The sequence below is a fragment of the Schistocerca serialis genome, chromosome 6 (assembly GCF_023864345.2).
Source record: "Schistocerca serialis cubense isolate TAMUIC-IGC-003099 chromosome 6, iqSchSeri2.2, whole genome shotgun sequence".
Lineage (NCBI taxonomy): Eukaryota > Metazoa > Arthropoda > Insecta > Orthoptera > Acrididae > Schistocerca > Schistocerca serialis.
The window spans coordinates 693430472-693457419 of NC_064643.1; the positions used below are offsets into that span (position 1 = coordinate 693430472).

Below are 26948 nucleotides of genomic sequence, written 5' to 3' on the forward strand. Positions count from 1 at the left end.
GCGGCGAGATCTATTTACGACATTTCAGTCACCAACTTTCTCTTCCGAATGCGAAAATATTTTTCTTTGTGACGCTCACCTACGTAGGGAGAAATCTTCATAATAACAAAATAAGAGAAATCAGAGCTCGAACGGAAAGATTTAGGTGTTCCTTTTGCCCACGCGCCATTCGAGAGTGGAATGTTAGAGGAGTAGTATGAAAATGGTTCGATGAACCCTCTGCCAGGCACCTAAGTGTGAATTGCACAGTGACCATGCAGATGCAGATGTAGATGTAGACAAGCAGTAAGTATGGATTCGAGTCCCGGTCCGGCACAAGTTTACAACTTTCGCCACTAAATTTCAACAGCGCCTTTGAATTTCCACAATGACTTGTGCACTATAAGTCACCAGTTTCCCACCCACCCATACACCCTCCTTCCTATTCCTCTTTTTCATATGTGAAGTACATATACACTACTGGCCATTAAAATTGCTACACCACGAAGATGACGTGCTACAGACGCGAAATTTATCCGACAGGAAAAATATTCTGTGATATGCAAATGATTAGCTTTTCAGAGCATTCACTCAAGGTTGGCGCCGATGGCGACACCTACAACGTGCTCACATGAAGAAAGTTTCGAACCGATTTCTCATACACAAACAGCAGTTGGCCGGCGTTGCCTGGTGAAACGTTGTTGTGATGCCTCGTGTAAGGAGGAGAAATGCGTATCATCACGTTTCCGACTTTGATAAACGTTGGATTGTAGCCTATCACGATTTCGGTTTATCGTATCACGACATTGCTGCTCGCGTTGGTCTCGATCCAATGACTGTTGGCAGAATATATAATCGGTGGGTTCAGGAGGTTAATACGGAACGCCGTGCTGGATTCCAACGGCCTCGTATCACTAGCAGTCGAGATGACAGGCATCTTATCCGCATGGCTGTAACGGATCGTGCAGCTACGTCTCGATCCCTGAGTCAACAGATGGGGACGTTTGCAAGACTACAACCGTCTGCACGAACAGTTCGACGACGTTTGTAGCAGCATGGACTATCAGCTCGGAGACCATGGCTGCGGTTACCCTTGACGCTGCATCACAGACAGGAGCGCTTGCGATGGTGTACTCAACGACGAACCTGGATGCACGAATGGCAAAACGTAATTTTTTCGGATGAATCCAGGTTCTGTTTACAGCATCATGATGGTCGCATCCGTGTTTGGCGACATCGCGGTGAACGCACATTCGAAGCGTGTATTCGTCGTCGCCATACTGGCGTAACACCCGGTGTGATGGTATGGGGTGCCATTGGTTACACGTCTCGGTCACCTCTTGTTCGCATTGACGGCACTTTGAACAGTGGACGCTGCATTTCAGGTGTGTTACGACCCGTGGCTCTACGCTTCATTTGCTCCCTGCGAAACCCTACATTTCAGCAGGATAGTGCACTACCATATGTTGCAGGTCCTGTACGGGCCTTTCTGGATACAGAAAATGTTCGACTGCTGCCCTGGCTAGCACATTCTACAGATCTCTCAACAACTGAAAACGTCTGGTCAATGGTGGCCGAGCAACTGGCTCGTCACAGTACGCCAGTCATTACTCTTGATGAACTGTGGTATCGTGTTGAAGCTGCATGGGCTGCTATACCTGTACACGCCATCCAAGCTCTTTTTGACTCAATGCCCAGGCGTATCAAGGCCGCTATTACGGCTAGAGGTGGTTGTTCTGGGTACTGACTTCTCACGATCTATGCACCCAAATTGCGTGAAAATGTAATCACTTGTCTAGTATAATATGTTTGTGCAATGAATACCCGTGTATCATCTGCATTTCTTCTTGGTGTAGCAATTTTAATGGCCAGTAGTGTATGTTAAAGAAGATTAATTTGAGCAACAATGAAACGATTAGTACCAAAAAAATTTGTTTCTTTCATTGGTTTTTCTATCAATGCAGATATCTACAAGCATTTCATTCCTTTTTGCGATTTGGGAGGATACGCAGATTGTAAAGGCATATCTGACACACACACACACTCACACAGACATACACAGACAAAAACACTACGTTCTTCACAATGCGTGTTACCGATCCTACACCGAAGCTAAGGAGGTCGGTATCGTCCACTCGCTCGTTCTTCTTGTGAAGAAGAATCTTTTCGATAAAGCAGTTCCACATTCTGAAAATGTGGAGGGAAAATAAAGCGTGCTCCTTGTAATGAACTAGACCGACGCCCACCAGGTAAATGACCGGGAAGGGTTTTCGTTGCGAAGTGTTGTTGCACACACAGACTGCCGTGTGTGGCGCCTCTCTCTGTGACGTACACAGTGTAATTGCTTCAGCGACCGGGTGATGGTGAGTCTGGTGTTCCGGCGTTTATCCGGTAACGCGACGCCGGCCGGCCCGTGTCGCTGTCGCGCTTTGCGATCGGCCGGCGCGCTCGTAAATCACACCTTTATGTCCGACAGCCAAACCGCACCGCGGGACACGGCAAGCGCTAAACGCCCGCCGGCCAAACACGTCGCGCCGCGTTTGTTTAAATCCGCGACACAACTGTGTGCTTTTCCGGCCACAGCGCGCTGTTATTGACTGACCGCCCGAAAGAAATACTGCCTTTGTATTTTTACTCACTCCGCGCGAATTTTTGTATGGTAATCCGTTGACGAATATATGATGTCATTGTTATCGGTCGCAGTTTAACTTCATTTGGAGGGCATTGTTATCGCACAATGGAAGGGCGAACCAAACAATATTCTCTACCTAAAAACAATCTTGATTCGATTTTTTTCCTTTTTTTTTGCCGGATATGTACCTCGTCCAAGCTTTACCTTCTGATCACCCTTTTTGTCTCCTATTTTGCTGCCTAAGCTCTCCGAAAATGTGACTTTCGTTGTTCCACTTGTTATACTTTGTGCCTTTTATTACTATCTGACTTTTATTACTATCTGACAGTGTGTCGTAAGTTTCGCACTACTTAATTTTCACTATTTTGTATTTGTTTTATTATTATTATTATTATTATTCACGCAAGGGTCCAACAGGACCACGCGAGGTACAATCCATCAATGTCACTTTTGATGGTTGGCCTTCCTTTGTGTCCAAATTTTAGACAAACAACAAATGTGTGTGAAATCTTATGGGACTTAACTGCTAAGGTCATCAGTCCCTAAGTTTACACACTACTTAACCTGAATTATCCTAAGGACAAACACACACAACCACGCCCAAGGGAGGACTCGAACCTCCGCCGGGACTAGCCGCATAGTCCATGACTGCAACGCCTCAGCCCGTTCGGCTAATCCCGCGCGGCCCACCTTTTAGATTGAAGTCTCTTTCTTTCATTAGACCACGGTTTTCTGTACCGTCTGCCTGAGTTATATCGGAAGCTTTAAAATCCTCCCTAACAGCAGTGGTTCATTTAATTTCCTCAGTTTCGCCGTTGCTTCTGTCTTCATAGAATTCAGCTATTTGTTTTGTCAATCTAGTGCGTGCCATTCGTTCAATGTGCCCATAAAATTTAAGTCTTCATTTCTCAAGTCGCCATCTATGTCTCTGTATTTTTCTATTTTCTTAGTACTTCTCAGCCTATAAGTTTCTCCATCAGTAATTTTTCGGCCTAATAGTTTCCTAATAATATTTCTTTCTTTCTTTTGAATTTCTTCAATATACCTCTTTCTATTTAAAATTGTAGTTTTTGCTCCATAAAGACATTCACCCCCCCCCCCCCCCCCCATGAACAATGGGCCTTGTCGTTGGTGGGGAGGCTTGCGTGCCTCAACGATACAGATAGCCCTACCGTAGGTGCAACCACAGCGGAGGGGTCTCTACTGAGAGGCCAGACAAACGTGTGGTTTCTGAAGAGGGGCAGCAGCCTTTTCAGTAGTTGCAGGGACAACAGTCTGGATGATTGACTGACCTGGCCTTGCAACATTAACCAAAACGGCCTTGCTGTGCTGGTACTGCGAACGGCTGAAAGCGAGGGGAAACCACGGCCGTAATTTTTCGCGAGGGCATGCAGCTTTACTGTATGGATAAATGATGATGGCGTCCTCTTGGGTAAAATATTCCGGAGGTAAAATAGTCCCCCATTCGGATCTCCGGGCGGGGACTACTCAGGAGGACGTCGTTATCAGGAGAAAGAAAACTGGCGTTCTATGGATCGGATATTGATGGTCGAAGTAGAGAGGACATAAAATGTAGACTGGCAATGGGAAGGAAAGCGTTTCTGAAGAAGAAAAATTTGTTGACATCGAGTATAGATTTAAATGTCAGGAAGTCGTTTCTGAAAGTATTTGTATGGAGTGTAGCCATGTATGGAAGTGAAACGTGGACGATAAATAGTTTAGACAAGAAGAGAATAGAAGCTATCGAAATGTGGTGCTACAGAAGAATGCTGAAGATTAGATGGGTAGATCACATAACTAATGAGGAGGTATTGAAAAGAATTGGGGAGAAGAGGAGCTTGTGGCACAACTTGACTAGCAGAAGGGATCGGTTGGTAGGACATGTTCTGAGACATCGAGGAATCACCAATTTAGTATTGGAGGGCAGCGTGGAGGGTAAAAATCGTAGAGGGAGACCAAGAGATGAATACACTAAGCAGATTCAGAAGGACGTAGGCTGCAGTAGGTACTGGGAGATGAAGAAGTTTGCACAGGATAGAGTAGCATGGAGAGCTGCATCAGACCAGTCTCAGGACTGTAGACCACAACAACAACAACAAAGGCATTCAGGTTTGGTTACAGTGCTGTAATGCCTGAGTTTACAGAATTTAGAAAGTGATTTTTTTACTATAAATATTTTGTGTTAATCTGAATGCAGTTGCCATTTTTGACAGCGAACTTCGTTTGCAGCTTTTTCCAGACTTTTTTCCTTTTATTGTCTGATTTACCTCAAGTATTTGAATTAAGAAGGCTTTTTTCATATTTCGTGATCAATAACTTTGGTCGTTGTTTGTTGAATGTCGCGTATAATTTGTTTTTTTTTATGATATTTGTAATCCTACATTTTCCGTAACTTCTTTAAGAATGTTAATTTTTTTTTGAGCTGTCGTAGTATCCCTAGTATAAACTGCCAGATCATATCCAAAGACGAGGCAATCTACTCTAATATTACTTCTACCTGACTTGATTGATCGATGTATATTTTGACTCAACTTTTGCTCTCGCCATTCTGTAATTACGTTTCCCAAAACACTGCTAAACAGTAATGGGGAGAGTCCATCTCCATGTGTAATCTCAGTCCTTATATCAAATGATTCAGAAATTTCTTCCATGAATTACACTTTACAGCTAGTGTCGGTTGCCATTTCCTTAATCAGTGTCAGAGTTTTATTATGCAGCCCTCGTTTCTTTAATATTTTGAAAAGAGATTAACGATAGACTGTTTTATTATTGTTTTATTGGTTGAGTTCAAGTAAGGAGCGTGTCTGAAGTTATATAGGATATTTTTTTCCTTCCTTTGCTCTCACTGCCATTTCATTCTTTCACTGTACTTTTTAAGTTCTTATGTCCAGTCACAATATTTGCTAGATAGCGCTGTAATGCCAATTTATATTATGTCTTCATTAATTTCATGTAGCTAGTTGTTTTAGTCTGTAACGGTCACCCCTCGGTTCAGGAGGTCAGTGGATGTCGTGGTCGGACAGTTGAGGGGGTGAGATTACAAGTGTCGGAGGCTGCGCTCCGCGAGCTGGTGAATGTTCCTATCGTACACCCGAAGGGTCAGTTAAATAGCAGTATCTGTAATTACTACAGTAACTACTGTCTTCTCACGTGTGCAGAAAACTTACGGTGTGTTCTCTCAGGCGTCATGCAGGAATGCTGGACACAGCAGTCCGGCAGCTCACGTTGTGTTGAGACAGGTCAGGCACAGTGCCTCGTAACGAGATGACGGGGGTGTGGAAGGGGGGGGGGGCAGCGAGGAGGCCCGCGGTTACGATGGGACTTAGTGCTCTCGAAGTGTGTACCCACACCGTCTTTCAGTTGACGGTTGTCGTGAGGTCGGAAGCCCAGACCTCCCTCAGCACACACAGCACGCAGCCAGGAAGGCTGTACACATAACTGCCTGGGAGGCGGCAATCACCTGTCCACCCAACAAGCAGAAGGTGGCAGCTTGCAATCAGTCGGTGTGGCCCTTCCCCAGAAGAACGCCCAGCTGGCTCGCATCTCTTATGAGTCACAGCTGTGACCCATCTGTAGCACCATTATGAGGTCATAAAGTCCAACCAGGGCCGGCAGGATGCAGTCTCGTAGTTGGACGCTTCAAACAGGCAGCCAGCAGGCCATTACAGTTCGCCACCAGAGTCAACTTCTAACAAGACTGAAAATCCGTCAGGGTCAGTGATCCAGACACAATGATCTGAGACTAGGTGTCTGTAATAGGGGTATTTAAAGCCAAACATCACGTCATTGCAGCAGGTTAGGCAGCCATTGGCCCTCGTTTAAACAAGGGCGTCAGCGTTCCTGTCCGCACCGTGCTGCCTCAGTTAGAGGCGGTTTTTCCCTTCCTCGACATTTGTCATCAGCTGTAGGACGCCTTGGAGAGGTGGAGCGCGAATGTTGTATGTTATTATTTTTTCAAAGGTGTTTCACAGAGGAAGACCGCACTGCAGTTCCTTCTCTAAATCCTCACACGAACGAAAAAATGGCTGATATGGAAATAAGTGTCCAAGGAGTAGAAAAGCAATTGAAATCACTCAACAGAGGAAAGTCCACTGGACCTGACGGGATACCTATTCGATTCTACACAGAGTATGCGAACGAACTTGCCCCCCTTCTAACAGCCGTGTACCACAAGTCTCTAGAGAAACGGAAGGTTCCAAATGATTGGAAAAGGGCACAGGTAGTTTCCGTTTACAAGAAGGGTCGTCGAGCAGATGCACAAAACTATAGGCCTATATCTCTGACATCGATCTGTTGTAGAATTTTACAAGATTTTTTTTAATTTTTGCTCACTTATCATGTCATTTCTGGAAACTCAGAATCTACTCTGTAGAAGTCAACATGGATTCCGGAAACAGCGATCGTGTGAGACCTAACTCACCTTATTTGGTCACGAGCCCCAGAAAATATTAGATACAGGCTCCCAGGTAGATGCCATTTTTCTTCACTTCTGGAAGGCGTTCGATACAGTTCCACACTGTCGCCTGATAAACAAAGTAAGAAAATACGGAATATCAGACCAGCTGTGTGCCTGGATTGAAGAGTTTTTAGTAAATAGAACACAGCATGTTGTTCGCAATGGAGAGACGCCTACAGACGTTAAAATAACCTCTGGCGTGCCACAGGCGAGTGTTACGGGACCACTGCTTTTCTCAGTATATATAAATGACATAGTATATAGTGTCGGACGTTCCATGCGGCTTTTCAGGAAAGATGCTGCAGTATACAGAGAAGTTGCAGCATTGGCAAATTGCAGCGAAATGCAGGAAAATCTGCAGCGGATAGGCACTTGGTGCAGGGAGTGGCAACTGACCCTTAACATAGACAAATGTAATGTATTGCGAATACATGGAAAGAAGGATCCTTTACTGTATGATTATATGATAGCGGAACAAACACTGGTAGCAGTTACTTCTGTAAAATATCTGGGAGTATGCGTACAGAACGATTTGAAGTGGAATGATCATATAAAATTAATTGTTCGTAAGGCGGGTGCGAGGTTGAGATTCATTGGGAGAGTCCTTAGAAAATGTAGTTCATCGACAAAGGAGGTGGCTTACAAAACTCTCGTTCGACCTATACTTGAGTATTGATCATCAGTGTGGGATCCGTACCAGGTCGGGTGGACAGAGGAGATAAAGAAGATCCAAAAAAGAGCAGCGCGTTTCGTCACAGGGTTATTTGGTAAGCGTGATAGCGTTTCGGAGATGTTTAGCAAACTCAAGTGGCAGACTCTACAAGAGAGGCGCTCTGCATCGCGGTGTAGCTTGCTGTCCAGGTTTCGAGAGCGTGCATTTCTGGATGAGGTATCGAACATATTGCTTTCCCCTACTTATACCTCCCGAGGAGATCACGATTGTAAAATTAGAGAGATTCGAGCGCTCACGGTGGCTTTCCGGCAGTCGTTCTTCCCGCGAACCATACGCGACTGGAACAGGAAAGGGAGGTAATGACAGTGGCACGTAAAGTGCCCTCCGCCACACACCTTGGGTGGCTTGCGGAGTATAAATGTAGATGTAGATTATTCTCTGTTGTAGCGTCTGCAGAATGACGTTCTGGGTGTTTTTGTACTAGACCGTTTGTCCTCCTTTCTATGGCTCTACGAGCTGTGAGGCAAAGCGTTACGGGTGTTGCCCCGCTTTTGCAATATTGTCACTCTTTGAGTGCTCTAGTTCATGATTTTGACACACGGTGTGAGTCTCACTCGGTTCTATTATCGTCTGCTCGAGGAGTAGCTTCTAAAATTTATTAGTGCACCTGAGAAAAGAGCTGCTCCGCAACAAGTCATTCATTGATAAGGTGAAGTTCAGAAATTTCTTTGTAAGTATGTTATTGTCTGTTCTTCATATGGCAATCGCCATTTCCTGGTGGTATCTGTGATGTGTTATGTACGTTATAGATCTCCTGTGATTTCTCTTTCATCCATATTCCATTTTCGCGTTTTGGACATAAAATTTTTCTAAGAGTTTTTTTTTCAGTGAATTTTACATGCACATTGCCGTCAATTACCATGATTTTAAGTGTGTAAAGAGTTACCGTTTCAACAACTACTTTATAATATCGCAATGTCCCTCAGTATGTGCCCTCGTAGCTCTTGTACCATTCGCATGGTCCATATTCAACGTAGGCGCCCGGTGTAGGCGCGCGGTCTCAGGCGCCTTGACACGGTTCGCGCGGCTGCCCCCGTTGGAGGTTCGAGCCCTCTTTCGGTCATGGGTGTGTGTGTGTTGTCCTTGGCGTAAGTTAGTTTAAGTTAGATTAAGTAGTGTGTAAGCCTAGAAACCGATGTCCTCAGTAGTTTGGTCCCATAGGAACTTACCACCACCACCATATGCAACGTATAGAGCGGAGACAGTCAACACTATCAAAATTTCCTGAACAGGAACTTTAGGGAACGAAGTTGTCTTTCTTCCGAGAACTATCCCGGTAACACTTTAGTGTCGTGTAATTAGAGCTATTACGATCCCAGTAGCGTGTGTCTCAAGTTGTGATGACTGCTGTCAGGTTGACTCGGTGAAGACTCCGAATGCTGCTGCAGTGCATTGGAATAAGTAGCTTGAATGACTTGCGCATGGTTCCTTTCATAAATGCATCGCACTTTATAAGCACCGTGCCAAAATATCTGCGTAGTTTATTCCTCTTCATAACTACTGATTCCTCGTGTAACACTTCCCCTAAAAACTGATATTTAAAAATGGGAAAGGGTTCAAATGGTTCAAATGGCTCTGAGCACTATGGGACTCAACTGCTGAGGTCATTAGTCCCCTAGAACCTAGAACTAGTTAAACCTAACTAACCTAAGGACATCACAAACATCCATGCCCGAGGCAGGATTCGAACCTGCGACCGTAGCGGTCTTGCGGTTCCAGACTGCAGCGCCTTTAACCGCACGGACACTTCGGCCGGCGGGAAAGGGTTCAGGTGTACCCCTACTCTTAGGACACTACTGGGTTTTGTCTCCGTATTTTGGGCATTGCCTTGTGTTTATCAACATCAACTGTCATGAGTACACCTAGCGAAAATACTGAAGAATTCGATAAGCAGTACCTTCAAATCATTCAGCGACGATACTTTTCTGTATACAACCACCTCAGTATCACCGACTGAATTAGATCCTGAATCCTGATCCTAATGTTCTGTAATAAAGGCAGAAATAGCCGCTGTTGTTGATGACAAGCAGTTGGAGACAGCATCTGCTGTAAAATATCTAGGCGTAACTATGTAGTACTACTTTAAGTGGAATGACCATATAAAACAGGTAGTGTGAAAAGCAGACACCAGACTCAGATTCATCGGAAGAATCTTGAAGACGTGTAACTCATCCACGAAAGAAGCCGTTTATAAGGCGCTTGTTCACCCGATTCTTGAGTATTTTTCATCTATCTGGGATTCCCATCGGGTAGCATTGATAGAGGAGACAGAGAAGATCCAACGAAGAGCAGTGTATTTCGTCACGGGTTCGTTTAGCTGGCGGGAGAGCGTTACGGAGATGCTAAACAAATGCCACTGGCCAACGTTACAACAGAGGCGTTTTGAATGACGGAGAGAGTTAGTACTGAAATTTCGGAACAGCACTTTTCAAGAGGACTCGCACAACAAATTACTTCCCCCCACATACATCTCGCGTGTTGCCCACGACGAGAAAATTCGAGTAATTAGAGCCAACACAGAGGCTTATCGCCAATCATTCTTCCCACACACTATTCGCGAGTAGAACAGGGTTGGAGGAATCAGATAGTGGTACCGAAAGTACCCTCTACAACTCACCATTAGGTGGCTTGCGAAGTATGATGTAGATGTAGACACCAACGAAATAACCGTAAACCAGGGAGGAGCGTAGCGACCCGAATCTAGTTTCGTGTGATGTACTACACCCCATTAGTCAAATAATTTTCGGGACAAACACATGTTAGTGAAAGTATCTCTATGATATCCGCTGTGAGTACATTGTGTAGTACAATATAAAACACTTTTCGGAAATCAACTCTCTATTATTTCCCAAAAAGGTCGTTTCCTCCTTCGTATTTCAGCTGATTTCTTCTTGCTAGAATCTCCATGAAGGCGTGTTCTTTATATCGGAAAGAAATGCAGGAAAACTCATTTTTCCAACCTTTATCTCCATCGAATTCATCATAGATTACAAGAGTGTCGTCTCGAGAATTCGTACAAAATTGTACGCTCTCCCTATCAATATTCATATTCAACCACACTGAGAATTAACATTTGTATACGGCATTTCAACACGGAAATGTAGAAAAGTGGCATTTTTCTAATTACTACATCGTTTAATCCTCCATAAACACGTCCAACAATTGCACGAAGTGATTAATATACAGCAATATAGGTAGCATCTAAGAAACACACTTCGTACACGAGAGAAAATAATACGAGGGTTGAAACTTTAATAGTAGCAACTATTTATTAACAGCTCGTACAAAATTGATACGTGTTTCAAAGTTTTACTGACCTTCAATGTATTCACCAGCATTGTGTATAACCCGTTGCCAGCAATGTGGAATTCGTAGGATACTCTTAGCAGTGCCAGTTGTGTTGACAGTTCGAGCGGCGTGGTCTATTGCCCAACGAATTTGTGGCAGTTCTGAATCGAATGCCGTGAAGTATTTCCTTCAGTTTCGAAATCGAGTTGAACTGACGAGGGCTTAAGTCAGGGGAGCGCAGTAGGTGGTATAGAACTTAGCGGCCCCATCGGTTAAGCAAATCAGTAACAGCTTGCACTGTACGTGCATGAGCATTGTCCTGCAAACTGATGGTCAGGTGCTGCAGAAAGTGTGATCACTTCTGTCTCTAAGCTGGTCGTACGCTGTGATCCAAAAGTGAACAGCGTAGAGGCAGAAGTGATGACACTTTCTGCAGGACCTGACCATCATTTTGCAGGACAATTCTCAAGCACGTACATTGCCAGGTGTTACTGATTTGTTTGACTGATGGGCTGCTAAGTTCTATACCATCTATTGCAGTCCCCTGACTTAAGCCCTCATCAGTTCATCTCGATTTCTAAACTGAAGGGAACACTACACTGCATTCGCTTCAGAACTGCTACAAATTTGTCGGGCAATAGACCACGTCTCTCGAACTGTCAACACAACTGGCACTGCTAAGAGTATCCTACGGCTTCATCGTCGCTGGCAACGGATTATTTGCAATGCTGGTGACTACTTTGAAGGTCAGTAAAGCTTTGAGACACGTATCTATTTTGTACGAGCTGTTAATAAATAGTTGCCCCTATTGAAGTTCCAACCCTCGTAACAATTTGTCACAAGCAGAGGTCCGTAATGACGAGAAAATAAGAAAGAGCCTGTGTAACAATGTTTACATCCGCACTATTAACGAATACAAGTGTAAAGATGAAACTTCCTGGCAGATTAAAACTGTGTGCCCGACCGAGACTCGAACTCGCGACCTTTGCCTTTCGCGGGCAAGTGCTCTACCATCTGAGCTACCGAAGCACGACTCACGCCCGGTACTCACAGCTTTACTTCTGCCAGTATCTCGTCTCCTACCTTCCAAACTTTACAGAAGCTCTTCTGCGAACCATGCAGAACTAGCACTCCTGAAAGAAAGGATATAGCGGAGACATGGCTTAGCCACAGCCTGGGGGATGTTTCCAGAATGAGATTTTCACTCTGCAGCGGAGTGTGCGCTGATATGAAACTTCCTGGCAGATTAAAACTGTGTGCCCGACCGAGATTCGAACTCGAGTGTGAGTACCGGATATCTGGATAGTTCGTCTTACAATAACACTAACATCAAAGTTTATGTTCTAAAATACAGTAAAAAAATGTTCAAATGTGTGTGAAATCTTATGCGCCTTAACTGCTAAGCTTACACACAACCTAAATTATCCTAATGACAGACACACACTCCGATCCCCGTGGGAGGACTCGAACCTCCGCCGGGACCAGCCGCAATTTCCATGACTGCAGCGCCCAAGACCGCTCGGCTAATCCCGCGCGGCAAAATACACTTATATTATTTAACAACCTCAATGTATACGTCAATGTACAACCATATTTTTCAATATGCTTATAAAACATGCCGTAGTGTAATAGATAAAGATGTGGACTGCAGAGACGAAGAAAGTAGGATCGTGGCCTGGTATAAGCAACTTTTTTTTTTCATATTAGCGTTTTTGACACATTGTGGGACTTTCTTACGGGTGCGATAAAATTATATCCTGCACAATTCTATGTTATTTACAATTCCGTCTGATTAGGAAGCAAATTATTAAATATATGTTTGTGTCGTTATTTCCGAATATGTGGCGACCTCACTTTGTGTGGTTAGGCAGCAATCCAACAGAAGGAGCAATAAAAAATCACATTCTTCTTTGTAGTGGCCTCTCCAAAGTTGTCGAAGATACGAGTACAGCAAATACGACCGGTGGAAATGTGGTCCTCTTTGTGAGAGGAATGCATCAGGCCCCATCGTCTTGTTCAGGAGAGGAGACACTGGGGATGACAACATGTCGTCATTGCGACATACTACAAAGTCTAGCACGACAGAAAACTCGAACACAGCACAAAATTCAAGCTACAGCCTACTACAGTTGCCCGATCACCACTGGTAAAATCTAGGACCGACACAGTGGAAAAAGGAAAACGTCCATATCTTTCATACAAGTAAAACGGTACCACAGCAGCCAGCATGATATACCCATTCAATGAAGGGAGATGCCACAGCTGCAAATTACATTTAAGGACAAGTGTATCAGCAGACAGGAGCAACGCCCGCTAAAGTGCGAGTTATTTCACTGAGTAATGCGGGTTATTTGCCGTCGTATCCGGTATCAAACAACAGGAGGCGCAGCAGCAGCCGCGGTCGGGGGCAACGGCCGCGGCACGCTAAAAGACGGCGCCCAATTTCCTGCCTGGAATCGCCCTCGTGCTGACGGCTGGCTGGCCGTGTGTCAGCTACACGCGACTCCACACCCCGCGTCGGATCAGCCCGTTCCGCGGCGCCACAGATAAGGGGGCTTGCGAGAGCAGGGCTGTGGAGGGATGAGGAGAGGGTGGGGGGTTCCCCTCGGGATCGATTGCCGGAGAGGAGCGGAGCAGGTCGAGTGTCGCCGTGAGCAATGGAGCCGCAGCTGGCGCCGACAGCGATGAATCGAAAGCCGAGTTAGCGCCGGCCGCCGCGCCATCACGCCTCTGCACCTCAGGGCTGCAGGGAGCTCGCCTAAAGCGTGTGGGTGGAGGTCCCGCTTCCGTCAACACACAAGCCCCTCTGTCTCATTGTCCTGTATTGTGTACCTGCTTGGTGTTCTGAACAGGTGCGATAGCATACACAGATCACCCGCTTTAATATTTCACTTCGAATATACAGGGTAGTTCTAAAGTCACTATTTATTTTGTACTAACATAAAATTTTATTAACCAATATGCAATGGGGCTGCAACTTATGTTACAACAGGACATAATTTCAGTACATTTCAATGTGTCCACCTTGCATGTCTGGGCAACACAGCATAGGTAATCTTGTGAAGCTGGTCAAAATATCAGACGGCTTATAACGGTAGAATAACACTGGGTCCTGTAACGCGGCGATAATTTTCCTGGGTTGCAGAATGCGCTGCCTGCTTACGATTCTCATTTTAGTAATTTCCCTCTTTAAACTTCACGTATTCACAAGAATAGTCCCTTCGAACGGTTGTCATTGGCATTAGAAACTCGTACGCACCTGAATGTGTGACAAAAGCGTAGACGCTAGCTGTACCGATAAAACTTTACATCTAGTAACTACGTTTTCTGAGAGCGCTTGGCCGACGTTAGTTAAGGAACGGAATTTATTTCCTATCTATTAGAATACAGCATGAGCTAGGGATGGTTCGATCCCTAAGATAGCACAAATTAATACAAGGATATTTTGTTAAGAGTCACGGAAAAAAAAGGAAATGCAAGGACGCGTTACAGGACGCAAATATCTGAAATTGTAACTGTGTGGTTTGCAACAACGTAATCTACAACAATACCGTAAGAACTGTAATTAATTTCTGTGGATCATTCGTTCACTCATAAATGAAATTTTGCGCAGCATTTTAAATGCAGTTTATTTTAAATCATATTAAAGAACTTAATTACGGATACGGCAACGAATTTGCTACGATATGTGAAATGACTGAAAGTCATTCACATGTAAATAATTTCAATCAAACAATTGATTTTAACATTTTAGTATTGAGGCATTGCTGTTTAACCAGTTGTGAAAAAATAAAAAAACGCTGTTTTTCTGCTTTCAGGGCGTTTGAAGTTCCATTTAGCAGCACGTGACAATTACAAAACTTACCAACAGAGAGGATCGGATTTATGACGTAGCGCAATAAATACAATTCAATTAGACATAAAAAAGAATTCCCTTATACTTTTTGTACCTGGTTCATTTGACGTAAGTAGTTCGGATTTACAGAAAAATAATTGTGATCCAGGCGATCATTAGAATCAGTGGCGACAAATTTAAATGTTTAGAGTCATAACTGTATAATTGTAGAAATGAATATTGCCAGATGATTAATCAGGTATAACTTAACAATTTTTAATTATTTTAAATCTATGTCACGTTCTTAAACAATCATTTGTTAGTGCTTTACTTTTATTAATAGCTCTGAAAATTACCATTAAGTGATCGAAATTAGTTATCATTTGTGACAATTTGCAACTGAGACAGTTAGACTAATTATTTTTTAAAAAATGTTCTACAGTCGTTTTTCAGTTGCACGAACCAAACGCTTGTAATAGTAGGCAAGGAATTTCCATAACTGTTTATTCGTTTGCACTTAATGTGAAGCTATCAGCTTGGTTGAAAGGCTTCGGCCATGCAATTTACAACAACGTTTTCTGCTCTGAATCTAATGACAGTTTGTTCGAACCTATTAACCTTTCTTCCCTTTTACCGTCTCCCAATAGTTATAAAAAGTAGTACTGTTTCTTGTCTTTCTCTTTTCCTGCTAAGTGAATCTGTCCTCACAGATTTGCTACGCCGTGCCACAACAAGAGCACAGTTGTGTTGCTATTCTAGAACGTTAGAGGATGAAAATCCAAATCTTTATCCTATGCGGCACTAACCGCGGAAAGCCCGTTCTGCCAACGGATCTTGTCATGTTGCGTGCAGTCGAGTCAGCATGGCTGTTGTGATCTTGGAAGACGGCAGCGTTAACAGTATACTATGGAGATGCAGAAAAAAGGGTCGTACAGGGCCACCGAGAATGGTTAGGTAATGAGAGTGAGTGATACTGTGTCATGATACTGAAAACAGGCCCAAAAATCAAATAATCACTTCTGGAATGAACTGCTCCCTATACACCTTGCGGATTAAACGCTTCGGTGGTCACTAGACGTCTCGTAGCATTTGAAATGAGGCAAAATCCTAACTCCTCGGACCACACTACGGGTCTCCTGGCAGTGATCGGACGTCGAGTTTTTTTTTTTTTTTTTTTGTTTCACTGAGACTTGCACCTTTATGTGCACCTTTGGCGATGTACTAGACTACATGGGTCCATAACATGCAGTTTCCAGTTCGCTCGGAAAATGGTAGAGAGGGATCTACACTGGCTGACAGCACCAATTCCATTCGTATTTAAACTGTTTTTTATCGATAAGCAATGGCGCTCCTCTCTGCTGCCTGGCAGTTACGATCTTCCACAACTACTCGTCTTACGCAGTGTTACATGGCGTTTTGCACCATTCCCTGTAGACATCTTGACAGTCTGTGCTGATATAGGGTGTGGTTATAATTAAAGTGCAAGTAGTCACAGATGTCGACTGTGGTCTGTAACTATTGTATGGTAGTGAAACTTGATAGTTATTCTAATGCATTAATACGGAACCGATCTACTCTGGAATAAAAACACTGGAGTCAAAAATTGAAGCAACAAACGGAAATTTAGCAAGGTTGCTTTCATTTTGCCACACAACTGTATAAACGGTTGATAGTAAAGTAAAAACAAAGTAAAGAACACAGAACGTAAACAAGTGCAACATGCATAACGGTAGACAAAAATGTTGTTCATTTTTTCCAACTTAATGGACTTGCACACACATTCCGATAACTAGTTAATGTGTTCAGTATGGGATGTAGCCACCTCTGGCAGCAGTACAGGCCTGGCGATGAAGGGACGTGCTGTGAATGATGGCATCAATCACATGCTGAGGCAATACCGCCAGTTCTTCTTCCAGAGCTGCTCGCAAGTCTTAGAGAGTGATTCTTGGATGCTGACGTGACGTAGTTTGTCTCCCTAGTGCATCCCAGACATGCCCTATGTGATTCAAATCTGGAGAGCGAGCAGGCCATGCTATGCTTGTAATATCATCCGTTTCCTGGTAGAAAACATCAGTCACCCGTGATCTATGAGGTCTGGACCCACAGCACCTTGCAGCAACCGTAGATGAGGTCACAAGATCTCGTCACAATACCTGGCAGGAGTAAACCTTGCCGATACACCCCTACAGTTTCATAAAGAGGTGTTCGAGTGGTCAACGTAATCACTGTCCACGCTATTAGGTATCCTCCTCGATATCAGTCTCTTTCCTCAGTGTATGGGTCCAGAAATCTGTTTTCACGTTACCTCCAGATGCGAGTGCGCCGAGAATTCAAAATGGTTCAGATGGCTCTGAGCAATACGGGACTTAACTTCTGAGGTCATCAGTCCCCAAGAACTTAGAACTACTTAAACCTAACTAACCTAAGGACATCACACACATGCATGATCGAGGCCTAGAACCTTTCGGCCACCCCGGCCGGCGCGCCGAGAATTACTCTCCAGACCAAATCGGAACTCATCTGCGAAATGAACGTTGGCCCACTGTTCGACCATCCAGGTGGCATTTTTACGACATCACTCTAGACGTTCCCTTCTGTGAAGACGCGTCAGAGGTCCACATACAGCAGGCCTCCGACAATAGAGCTCCTCTGCTAAAGCCTTCCGTACACCGTTTGCCTCGATACAGTACGTCCATTGGGTGTTGCGAGGTCAGATTCCCGTTGCCGTTCAGTACTAAGGCGGTACTGCCTTACCCTTGCGGCCAGGTAACGGTCCTCTCTTTCAGATGCCGCACGTGGTCGAGCTTTCCCTGGTCTTTGGGATACAGTTTCGGTCTCTATAAACTGTCGCCACATCAGAGAAACAACAGAATGGTTCACAATAAGCCATCGAGCCACATCAGTTTGCGACTGTGCTGCTTCCATTCTTTCTATGGCACTCTACCATAAAGAGTCTGGCAGGCATTTTCTTCGCGCCATACTGCACCGTCGTTGACTGTGCACACAGCGATTGTGGATGTGAAACTACCCCGCAAGTACTACCCCGTTTGGTAGGTGCCCTGGCGTCATTGTTGGCATGGTTGTCTGTTGACCGGAATGCCATCTTCGGTTCAGAACACGACCGTGCAAACGTCTGTTGACAGTTTGTGTGACTATATCGTGAAATAGACACAGGACCGGGAAATGGCGATTTTCTGCTTTGATTTTGGACGCTGTTGTAGTTCCGATTTCGGCCACCAGGTGCAAAGCTGTCACTGTGAATGCAAGAAAGACGCATAGAAATGTTTCCATGTACGAGCGATTAGGAACGGGACTTGGGCAGAAGAGGTCCAACAGTGAGAGAGGCATCTTGTTGATTTTAATATTAACCGCTGTCCGGCCGGTGTGGCCGTGCGGTTAAAGGCGCTTCAGTCTGGAACCGCGTGACCGCTACGGTCGCAGGTTCGAATCCTGCTTCGGGCATGGATGTGTGTGATGTCCTAAGGTTAGTTAGGTTTAAGTAGTTCTAAGTTCTAGGGGACTGATGACCACAGAAGTTAAGTCCCACAGTGCTCAGAGCCATTTGAACCATTAACCGCTGCTTGCACAATTTTCTCGGTGTGAGCAGCGGAGAAAGAAAAGTGTGTGAAATCTTATGGGACTTAACTGCTAAGGTCATCAGTCCCTAAGCTTACACACTACTTATTCTAAATTATCCTAAGGACAAACACACACACCCATGCCCGCGGGAGGACTCGAACCTCCGCCGGGACCTGCCGCACAGTCCATGACTGCAGCGCCTTAGACCGATTTTTTTTTTTGATCTCATTTTGTTCGTTTTCAACATCTGTGGTCATCAGTCCCCTAGAACTTAGAACTACCTAAACCTAATCAACCTAAGGACATCACACGTATCCATGCCCGAGGCAGGATTCGAACCTTCGACCGTAGCGGTCACGCGGTTCCAGACTGAAGCGCCTAGAACCGCATGGCCACACCGGCCGGCAGCAGCGGAGACATCGACGATATGCTGCATCCGTAAAACGACGTGATAAACAATTGTTCGCATCAGTTTTGGTGGAATCGGAGCAAACGTGTTCGTGTATAGTGACCTGATCAGGTAGGGACCGAACGTGTCCCTGGTAAACGCATTCTTCTAGCTGGTGTCCCCAGAGCGAAACGTCACATAAATTCAGATCAAGTGATTTTGCAGCCATGTATCTGGAAATTGTCTGGAGATAACATGTTCGTGGAAGGTTACGTTAAACAGACCTGTCACTTGACGAGCGACATGTTTGCACCATCTTGCATGAAAACGGTGGTTTCCACACAGTTGCGCCCTTCCAAAGCAAGGAGATCCCGATAACGTGCAGACGTCACGGGGAACCTACCAGGTCATCTGGGTGTATTCTCTTCAAGGAACAATGGACCGAGAATAATGGCGCTTGAATTTACACCACACGGTCGCATTCGTCTATCGCAATGGCTCTTCTTGTACAGCATACATTTTAACAGAACCCCAAAGTGGGCAGATGTGAGTATTCATGGCACCTTCTAGGGTAAAATGTGCCTCATCTCTCCATAAAATGTTGTTAGGCTACATGTCATCAACCTCGATCCGTGCCACAAACAAAAGAGCAAATTCAGAACGTTGCTGCAGGTCATGAGGCTTCATTTGCTGCACCGTGTGGATCTTGTACGGGTCCCAGAGTAAAATAGACCGCAAAGCTTTCCGTACTGTTGTACATGGGATGGACAATCCCCTTGACACTGCACGAGCAATTGTACTACGTGAACAACGAGCTGCATGGTCTGTTACAGCAATATCAACCTCGTTAATACCTTCAGGATGCATTCCTCTTTCAGGTGCTGCACCAAGCTCACCCGTGATTTTGAATTCCGATACCATTTTTTAAAGCATTTAATGGCATCTAGCCTCTCTCCAGAACTTTCAGTCTACGATACTCTTTCAGTGCAGCACGGTAATTGCTGCCGCCCACATAGAACAGTTTCACTGACAGCGCACGGTCTCTTTTCGATCGCCGTACTGTTCACTCATGACACGTCTTGTCAGATGACATCGTGGATGTCACACCGTCATACAGACAGTGTACAGCGATGGATTTGCGCATGGCGGCCACTGTTGGAACTAATTTGCTTTATTGCGTAAATCAGTTTCACATTAACACATTAGCATATCTACCGAATTTCGCTGCCATGCGATAATTACAGCCGACAATGGACTTCTGTGAGTAGCTAAATTTTAGTTGTAACCACTCAGTACTAACAAATCGGATAACTTCATTCACTGCGTGGGCTAGGGAATTACCAAACACAGTAGCTCCGCTCTGCAAATGTGTTGCGTCTCCACGCGGATCCGATGTTACTGCGGTGATTCTATACGATCGACTGAAACGTACTTGCGCCCCACTTCACTGCCACGGCTTACGTTAGCGGTGAAAGGACACTTGACTTGTTGATACCACTTTCTTCGTGCAATGAATCTGCATTAAAATGGAATGGCGACGACACGAATGTGAAATACGACCCAGAGCCACGCTGCACCGTGTCGCCCACCCGCTGGGCAGCTATAGACTATATCTGGCGATAGCTGTGTGTTGTTATAAACCTTGTTGTGTGATCAGGTAGCGAAAGGTGAATATTCTACACTAAACTCCCAGTCAACTTTTAAGATTTTTGTCATAAAGTTAGTAAATATCACAAATATTTCACATTGATTGGAAGGTAGAAGTCTTATAGGGATGTTGTAAAATACTAGTTAATTCCACCGTAATACCTCTTTAACTGGAGGATTGTTTCACTGTCAGTAAAATCTAAATCTGTCGTGAGAGCGTCAGACCCAGAGATATTAGCGCGTCGTCGATTCCACACTCAAGGACAATCCTGCTCTTCCACATCGTTACTACTGCTGTAATCTTAGTAAAATGAGGTGGCTTGAGTATAAGCGGATAGCTACGAATTGAAAGATTGTAAGTAAATGAGCCACTAGTTTTATAAAGAGGCACATGGTTCTCGTAGTATCTGCGGCTTACACTACAAAGTGATTGATAATTACAGTCGCGTCTGCCACCAATTGTTTTTGGCAACAACACAAGAAAGACATATGTATCTGACGAATGCCTTTCGTTGCGTGCGATTAAATGCACTTGAATAAATCATGTTAATAATTATGTTCAGCACAAATTAGGTATTCACTACGGAAATTAAAAATCCATTCGTTAGCCGTCTATAGAATCTAAAAGAACTATGAAAAACGCATATGAATTTAGGGAATGTATAAAACTGTAAAATAGTGTGTAACGAAACGTGCGTTGCCACGCGGGACTTCAAACAAATGTTCTAAAACAAAACGCCTGCCCTCCTGAGCATTATAAAGCTGTAGCAGAAGATCAGGCCTTAATACTTAGAACACGCCACCAGTCCGTCATTTGCGTGCTTGAACAATCATGATAAAGCATCAGACGTTCTTGCATATACGATGCACTCGAATCACTTACAAGTTATATCGAAGCAGCATTTTGATACGAGAATGCGCACCTACCGTCGTTCTACGGATCATCGCAATCAGAAATTATATTCAAACAGTCAGTAGTCACATCCGACACTACACATTAATTACGTGTAATTATTGCGGAATTGATTACCTTTCGCTCTTCAGATGCTATTTCAGATACTTAGAGCGATGTCCGAAAGTACTAATTTAGCGCCGAAATAAAAATTTCTAAGACAGCGATACAGCGGTCATACATGTGATCTGCCTCCAGGGCAGTGAGTAACTACTCTAAGTTAGGACAGGGCCGACGCCGAAACTGACTCATCTCTCCGATAAACGTAATGCTTCCTCCCTTTGAGTGGCATTAGACATACTAAATTTTGCTGATGACTGGAAACATAGTGAATGCAACTGACGGAGCCAGCTCATTGGGTTCTGTCCTACACTACCTTCTTTCTCATATTAATAAAATAAATAGTTCTTAACATGAACGGTTGAGAAACTACAGATACTTTTTCCTGAGGTTCGTGATGAATCGAAATTTCGCACTGCAGACCTCTACGGGGATTCCCCTTTGACTTAGCCGTCCTTTGCAGTTTGCGGAGGGTCTACTGACATTTGTTCGAGAGCGTTCCAATTTCTCTCTGATTTTACGCGGAAATGAAATACTGAACTACACTCCTGGAAATTGAAATACGAACACCGTGAATTCATTGTCCCAGGAAGGGGAAACTTTATTGACACATTCCTGGGGTCAGATACATCACATGATCACACTGACAGAACCACAGGCACATAGACACAGGCAACAGAGCATGCACAATGTCGGCACTAGTACAGTGTATATCCACCTTTCGCAGCAATGCAGGCTGCTATTCTCCCATGGAGACGATCGTAGAGATGCTGGATGTAGTCCTGTGGAACGGCTTGCCATGCCATTTCCACCTGGCGCCTCAGTTGGACCAGCGTTCGTGCTGGACGTGCAGACCGCGTGAGACGACGCTTCATCCAGTCCCAAACATGCTCAATGGGGGACAGATCCGGAGATCTTGCTGGCCAGGGTAGTTGACTTACACCTTCTAGAGCACGTTGGGTGGCACGGGATACATGCGGACATGCATTGTCCTGTTGGAACAGCAAGTTCCCTTGCCGGTCTAGGCCGGCCGAAGTGACCGTGCGGTTAAAGGCGCTGCAATCTGGAACCGCAAGACAGCTACGGTCGCAGGTTCGAATCCTGCCTCGGGCATGGATGTTTGTGATGTCCTTAGGTTAGTTAGGTTTAACTAGTTCTAAGTTCTAGGGGACTAATGACCTCAGCAGTTGAGTCCCATCGTGCTCAGAGCCATTCGAACCATTTTTGCCGGTCTAGGAATGGTAGAACGATGGGTTCGATGACGGTTTGGATGTACCGTGCACTATTCAGTGTCCCCTCGACGATCACCAGTGGTGTACGGCCAGTGTAGGAGATCGCTCCCCACACCATGCCTGTGTGCCTCGGTCGTATGCAGTCCTGATTGTGGCGCTCACCTGCACGGCGCCAAACACGCATACGACCATCATTGGCACCAAGGCAGAAGCGACTCTCATCGCTGAAGACGACACGTCTCCATTCGTCCCTCCATTCACGCCTGTCGCGACACCACTGGAGGCGGGCTGCACGATGTTGGGGCGTGAGCGGAAGACGGCCTAACGGTGTGCGGGACCGTAGCCCAGCTTCATGGAGACGGTTGCGAATGGTCCTCGCCGATACCCCAGGAGCAACAGTGTCCCTAATTTGCTGGGAAGTGGCGGTGCGGTCCCCTACGGCACTGCGTAGGATCCTACGGTCTTGGCGTGCATCCGTGCGTCGCTGCGGTCCGGTCCCAGGTCGACGGGCACGTGCACCTTCCGCCGACCACTGGCGACAACATCGATGTACTGTGGAGACCTCACGCCCCACGTGTTGAGCAATTCGGCGGTACGTCCACCCGGCCTCCCGCATGCCCACTATACGCCCTCGCTCAAAGTCCGTCAATTGCACATACGTTTCACGTCCACGCTGTCGCGGCATGCTACCAGTGTTAAAGACTGCGATGGAGCTCCGTATGCCACGGCAAACTGGCTGACACTGACGGCGGCGGTGCACAAATGCTGCGCAGCTAGCGCCATTCGACGGCCAACACCGCGGATCCTGGTGTGTCCGCTGTGCCGTGCGTGTGATCATTGCTTGTACAGCCCTCTCGCAGTGTCCGGAGCAAGTATGGTGGGTCTGACACACCGGTGTCAATGTGTTCTTTTTTCCATTTCCAGGAGTGTATGAATGCACAATGGACATGAACGGATGCATGTGATCAGACAGGATGCTTACGTATGTGTCACCTGTGAGAGTCGTATCTTGAGGTATCAAGGGTTCCATAACACTCCAGCTGCACACGCGCAACTCCTTTACAGAGCCTCCACCACCATGAACAGTCCCATTCTGACATACAGGGTCCATGGATTCATGAGGTTTTCAGCATACCCATACACGTCCATCCGCTGGATACAATTTGAAACGAGACTCGTCCTGTCAGGCAATATGTTTCCAGTCATCAAGAGTGAAATTTCGATCTTGATGGGCCCAGGCGAGGCGTACAGCTTTGTGTTTTGCAGTCATCAAGGATAGACGAGTGGGCCTCCAGTTCCGAAATCCGTATCGATTATGTTTCGTTGAATGGTTCGTACGCTGACACTTGTTGTTGGCCCAGCATTGAAATCTGCAGCAATTTGTAGAAGGGTTGCACTTCTATCACATTGAACGATTCTCTTCAGCCGTCGTTCGTCCCATCCTTGCAGGATGTTTTTCTTGCCGCAGCGATGTCAGAGGTTTGATGTTTTACCGGATCCCTGATATTCAAGGTACACTCGTGAAATGGTCGTTCGGGAAAAACCCCTCTTTCTCGCTACGTCGGAGATGCTGTTGCCCATCGCTCGTGCACCGATTATAACACCAACTCCAACTCAGGTAAGTCTTGATATCCTGCTACTGTAGCAGCTGTGACCGATCTAACAACTGCGCCAGATAGTTGTTGTCTTTTATAGGCGTTGCCGACCGCAGTGCCGTATTCTGCCTCTTCAAGTATCTCTTTATTTGAATACGCGTGCGTATACCAGTTGCCGACACACGTCATGTGGAGGCAGCTTTGCAGTCTGATCGCTAATGTGAAGTCTGTCTGTCGTCCTGAGGAAGACGTGTTAAAATCAGCCGAAACCAGTGTAAAGGTTATTTGAAAACTACAATTTATAGCAACTGGTTCGCCGTGTATTACACGTGCTGTTCTGTAACTGTTGTTGTACTTCAGCCATGTTCAAAATACCGGAGTAAATGAAGGCGGAGGGCGAGACTTGGATACAGTACTACTGGACGTGGTTGCTAAGTTGCATCATGCATCGGCAGCCCACGTGTGAGCCACACCAGATGACAGGTGCAGCGACGTCTCCCTCTCTCCGCTGTTCTCAGGTGCCGGCGTTCAACGGGTCGAGCTACCTGCGGTACCCGGGCCTGGGCGGGTCTGCGCTCTCGTGGCTGGACCTGCAGATCACGCTGAAGCCCGCGGCGCCCGACGGCGTGCTGCTCTACAACGGACACCGCGCCGACGGCGTGGGCGACTTCATGGCCGTCTACATGACCGCCGGACACCTCGAGTTCGCCTTCGACCTCGGCACCGGCGCCGCCACCATCAGGTCAGCCGCTGCTCCAGCGTCGCCTCGTATTAGCTACACACAAGGCAAACGTGACGTCCTGACTGCCATGCGAGGGTGGCTGCACAGGTTTGGCTGAAAAAGCAAGGAAAAATGTTTGTTTCGTAAACAATTCATCTTACATCTCGACGTAGCCTCTACTGAAGGAGATACGCTTGACCTAGTGACCCCATCCGAAAAAAATGCTTGTTCACAGCAACTGCCACTTCCTCATTTTTAGAAGATTTCTTCACAGGAAGCCAAAGATTCAATTGTCATGAAGGATATTATGCAGTCACTCTGCTTGGATGCCTATATATATATATATATATATATATATATATATATATATATATATATATATATATATATATATATATATAGGGTGTTTCAAAAATGACCGGTATATTTGAAACGGCAGTACAAACTAAACGAACAGCGATAGAAATACACCGTTTGTTGCAATATGCTTGGTACAACAGTACATTTTCAGGCAGACAAACTTTCGAAATTACAGTAGTTACAATTGTCAACAACAGATGGCGCTGCGGTCTGGGAAACTCTATAGTACGATATTTTCCACATATCCACCATGCGTAGCAATAATATGGTGTAGTCTCTGAATGAAATTACCCGAAACCTTTGACAACGTGTCTGGCGGAAAGGCTTCACATGCAGATGAGATGTACTGCTTCAGCTGTTCAATTGTTTCTGGATTCTGGCGGTACACCTGGTCTTTCAAGTGTCCCCACAGAAAGAAGTCACAGGGGTTCACGTCTGGCGAATAGGGAGGCCAATCCACGCCGCCTCCTGTATGTTTCGGATAGCCCAAAACAATCACACGATCATCGAAATATTCATTCAGGAAATTAAAGACGTCGGCCGTGCGATGTGGCCGGGCACCATCTTGCATACACCACGAGGTGTTCGCAGTGTCGTCTAAGGCAGTTTGTACCGCCACAAATTCACGAAGAATGTCCAGATAGCGTGATGCAGTAATCGTTTCGGATCTGAAAAATGGGCCAATGATTCCTTTGGAGGAAATGGCGGCCCAAACCAGTACTTTTTGAGGATGCAGGGACGATGGGACTGCAACATGGGGCTTTTCGGTTCCCCATATGCGCCAGTTCCGTTTATTGACGAAGCCGTCCAGGTAAAAATAAGCTTCGTCAGTAAACCAAATGCTGCCCACATGCATATCGCCATCATCAATCCTGTGCACTATATCGTTAGCGAATGTCTCTCGTGCAGCAATGGTAGTGGCGCTGAGGGGTTGCCGCATTTGAATTTTGTATGGATAGAGGTGTAAACTCTGGCGCATGAGACGATACGTGGACGTTGGCGTCATTTGGACCGCAGCTGCAACATGGCGAACGGAAACCCGAGGCTGCTGTTGGATCACCTGCTGCACTAGCTGCGCGTTGCCCTCTGTGGTTGCCGTACGTGGTCGCCCTACCTTTCCAGCACGTTCATCCGTCACGTTCCCAGTCCGTTGAAATTTTTCAAACAGATCCTTTATTGTATCGCTTTTCGGTCCTTTGGTTACATTAAACCTCCGTTGAAAACTTCGTCTTGTTGCAACAACACTGTGTTCTAGGCGGTGGAATTCCAACACCAGAAAAATCCTCTGTTCTAAGGAATAAACCATGTTGTCCACAGCACACTTGCACGTTGTGAACAGCACACGCTTACAGCAGAAAGACGACGTACAGAATGGCGCACCCACAGACTGCGTTGTCTTCTATATCTTTCACATCACTTGCAGCGCCATCTGTTGTTGAAAATTGTAACTACTGTAATTTCGAAAGTTTGTCCGCCTGAAAATGTACTGTT

General features: G+C 45.6%; 1 protein-coding gene across 1 annotated transcript in view; it reads left to right on the forward strand.

Moving 5' to 3' along the window:
* Positions 1-26948, forward strand: part of LOC126485035 (pikachurin-like) — a 779910-nt gene that overhangs the window by 633595 nt on the left and 119367 nt on the right. Inside the window, exon 11 of the mRNA XM_050108640.1 lies at positions 24895-25118. Coding sequence (XP_049964597.1) covers positions 24895-25118 — 224 coding nt within the window. The remainder of the gene's footprint in view (positions 1-24894; positions 25119-26948) is intronic.